The following is a 1,473-nucleotide window of genomic DNA, read 5'->3' on the forward strand; positions in this document are numbered from 1 at the left end:
CCCAGTGGGTTTTAGGGGTCCCCAAGAGGCAGGCTGGATTTAGGTTTTCCCTGACTCAGACACTGTCCTGGAACCTAATGGACTCAGGCTTCCTGAGGGGGGCAGCTACATGAAAATGGGGAGGGGAGTGGGTTGGGTGTTATGGAGGGCACCAGAGAGCACGAGGGGGATCAATAGGGCATGGAAGCAGCAGCAGGAGAAAGTGAAGGGGATTTATCCACCTCTAGGGGATGGAAGACAAGGAAGAGCACACCTGGGGGGATGTATAGGGGATGGAAAGGGGGATTGAGAGACTGGGCACATAGACGATATCAAAGAGGAAGCAGAACACACTTGGAGGGATCGAAAGGTGCTCTGCTGGGTATCAAAGTGATTCAAGCGCCTTCCCCACAAGGGCTCTCATCTCTCCGTATCCAGAAGCTGCGGGCATCAAGGATGAAGTAGAGGCCCAGGCCAAAGACGAGGGCGGCAGCGCAGCCCCTCACCACTGCCACCACCAGGTTCCCACGGGACATCCTCTCAGCACCTGAGGGGTTTGAGAGTGTGCATCTCCCCATCGTAGGCCCTCACATCCACGAGGGTGTGATGTAGTGACACTGCCAGAAATGAGTGGCACCAGGGACAGCTACATGGGGGAGCTCAGACCTACCTGGGTGAGCAGTTGCGGGTGTCACCTTCAGTGTCACGTTGTCCCCAAGGGGTGAAAACAGAAGGTAGGAGCTCCCAACGCGGTAGGAGCACCTATAGGTGCCAGTGTCAGCTGGGGTCACTCCAACAAGGGTGAAGTTGGCCATGCCCCCACCATTGGGCTCCTGGTGCTGGATAGGGGCGGAGTGCCCGTCCTTGTGCAGGAAGATAATGCCCCCATAACTGTTGTTCCGGCACTGCATGGTCACATTCATTCCCACCTTCACACATTCATCAGGGCTCATGGAAATGCCAGGAGGGGGGAATCTTGGATCTGAGTGCAGACAGGAAATAGCGATGGGACATGGCCCTGTGGCGACAGCCCAGGGCCATCTGCTTTCCCCAGTGCCCTCACCTGTCACCATCAGCTCCACGGGGTCACTCATATTCGATGTCCACAGTGGCTCCAGTATCTGGTATTGACACCAATACTTCACTGCATCTTCCGGCTTTATACCAACCAAGAAGAACTCAGCTGTATCCTGCACCTTGTCTACGTCCTTCTCAGACATCAAATGTCCATCCTGGTACAGCCAGACCCGGGCAGCCGTCTGGGGCACGTGGCAGCGCAGGGTGACAGTGTCCCCCAGGGACACCCCCTGGCTGGGATGCAGTGACAGGGAGGGTCGGGGCACTAGGACAAGGGGACAGCAGTCAGCCTTGTCTCTGCACACCCTCCTCGACCCCTCGGATGGCCTCCTCCCCACGCTCCCCTCCCTCTGTCCACATTCTCCCCCTCTCCCCATACTCACGCTGCTGTGCCCTGATCGCTGCCACCAACCACCA

General features: G+C 57.6%; 1 protein-coding gene across 1 annotated transcript in view; it reads right to left on the reverse strand.

Annotated features, from left to right (window-relative positions):
• Window positions 1-8: 8 nt before the first annotated feature.
• The window catches only part of LOC110391892 (platelet glycoprotein VI-like), a 5,922-nt gene continuing 4,457 nt past the window's right edge, over window positions 9-1,473 (reverse strand). The window contains exons 2-4 of the mRNA XM_021383849.1: window positions 1,043-1,321; window positions 650-961; window positions 9-526 (exon numbers count right to left, since the gene is read on the reverse strand). Coding sequence (XP_021239524.1) covers window positions 375-526; window positions 650-961; window positions 1,043-1,321 — 743 coding nt within the window. The 3' untranslated portion in view covers window positions 9-374. The remainder of the gene's footprint in view (window positions 527-649; window positions 962-1,042; window positions 1,322-1,473) is intronic.

The sequence above is a fragment of the Numida meleagris genome, unplaced genomic scaffold (assembly GCF_002078875.1).
Source record: "Numida meleagris isolate 19003 breed g44 Domestic line unplaced genomic scaffold, NumMel1.0 unplaced_Scaffold601, whole genome shotgun sequence".
NCBI lineage: Eukaryota > Metazoa > Chordata > Aves > Galliformes > Numididae > Numida > Numida meleagris.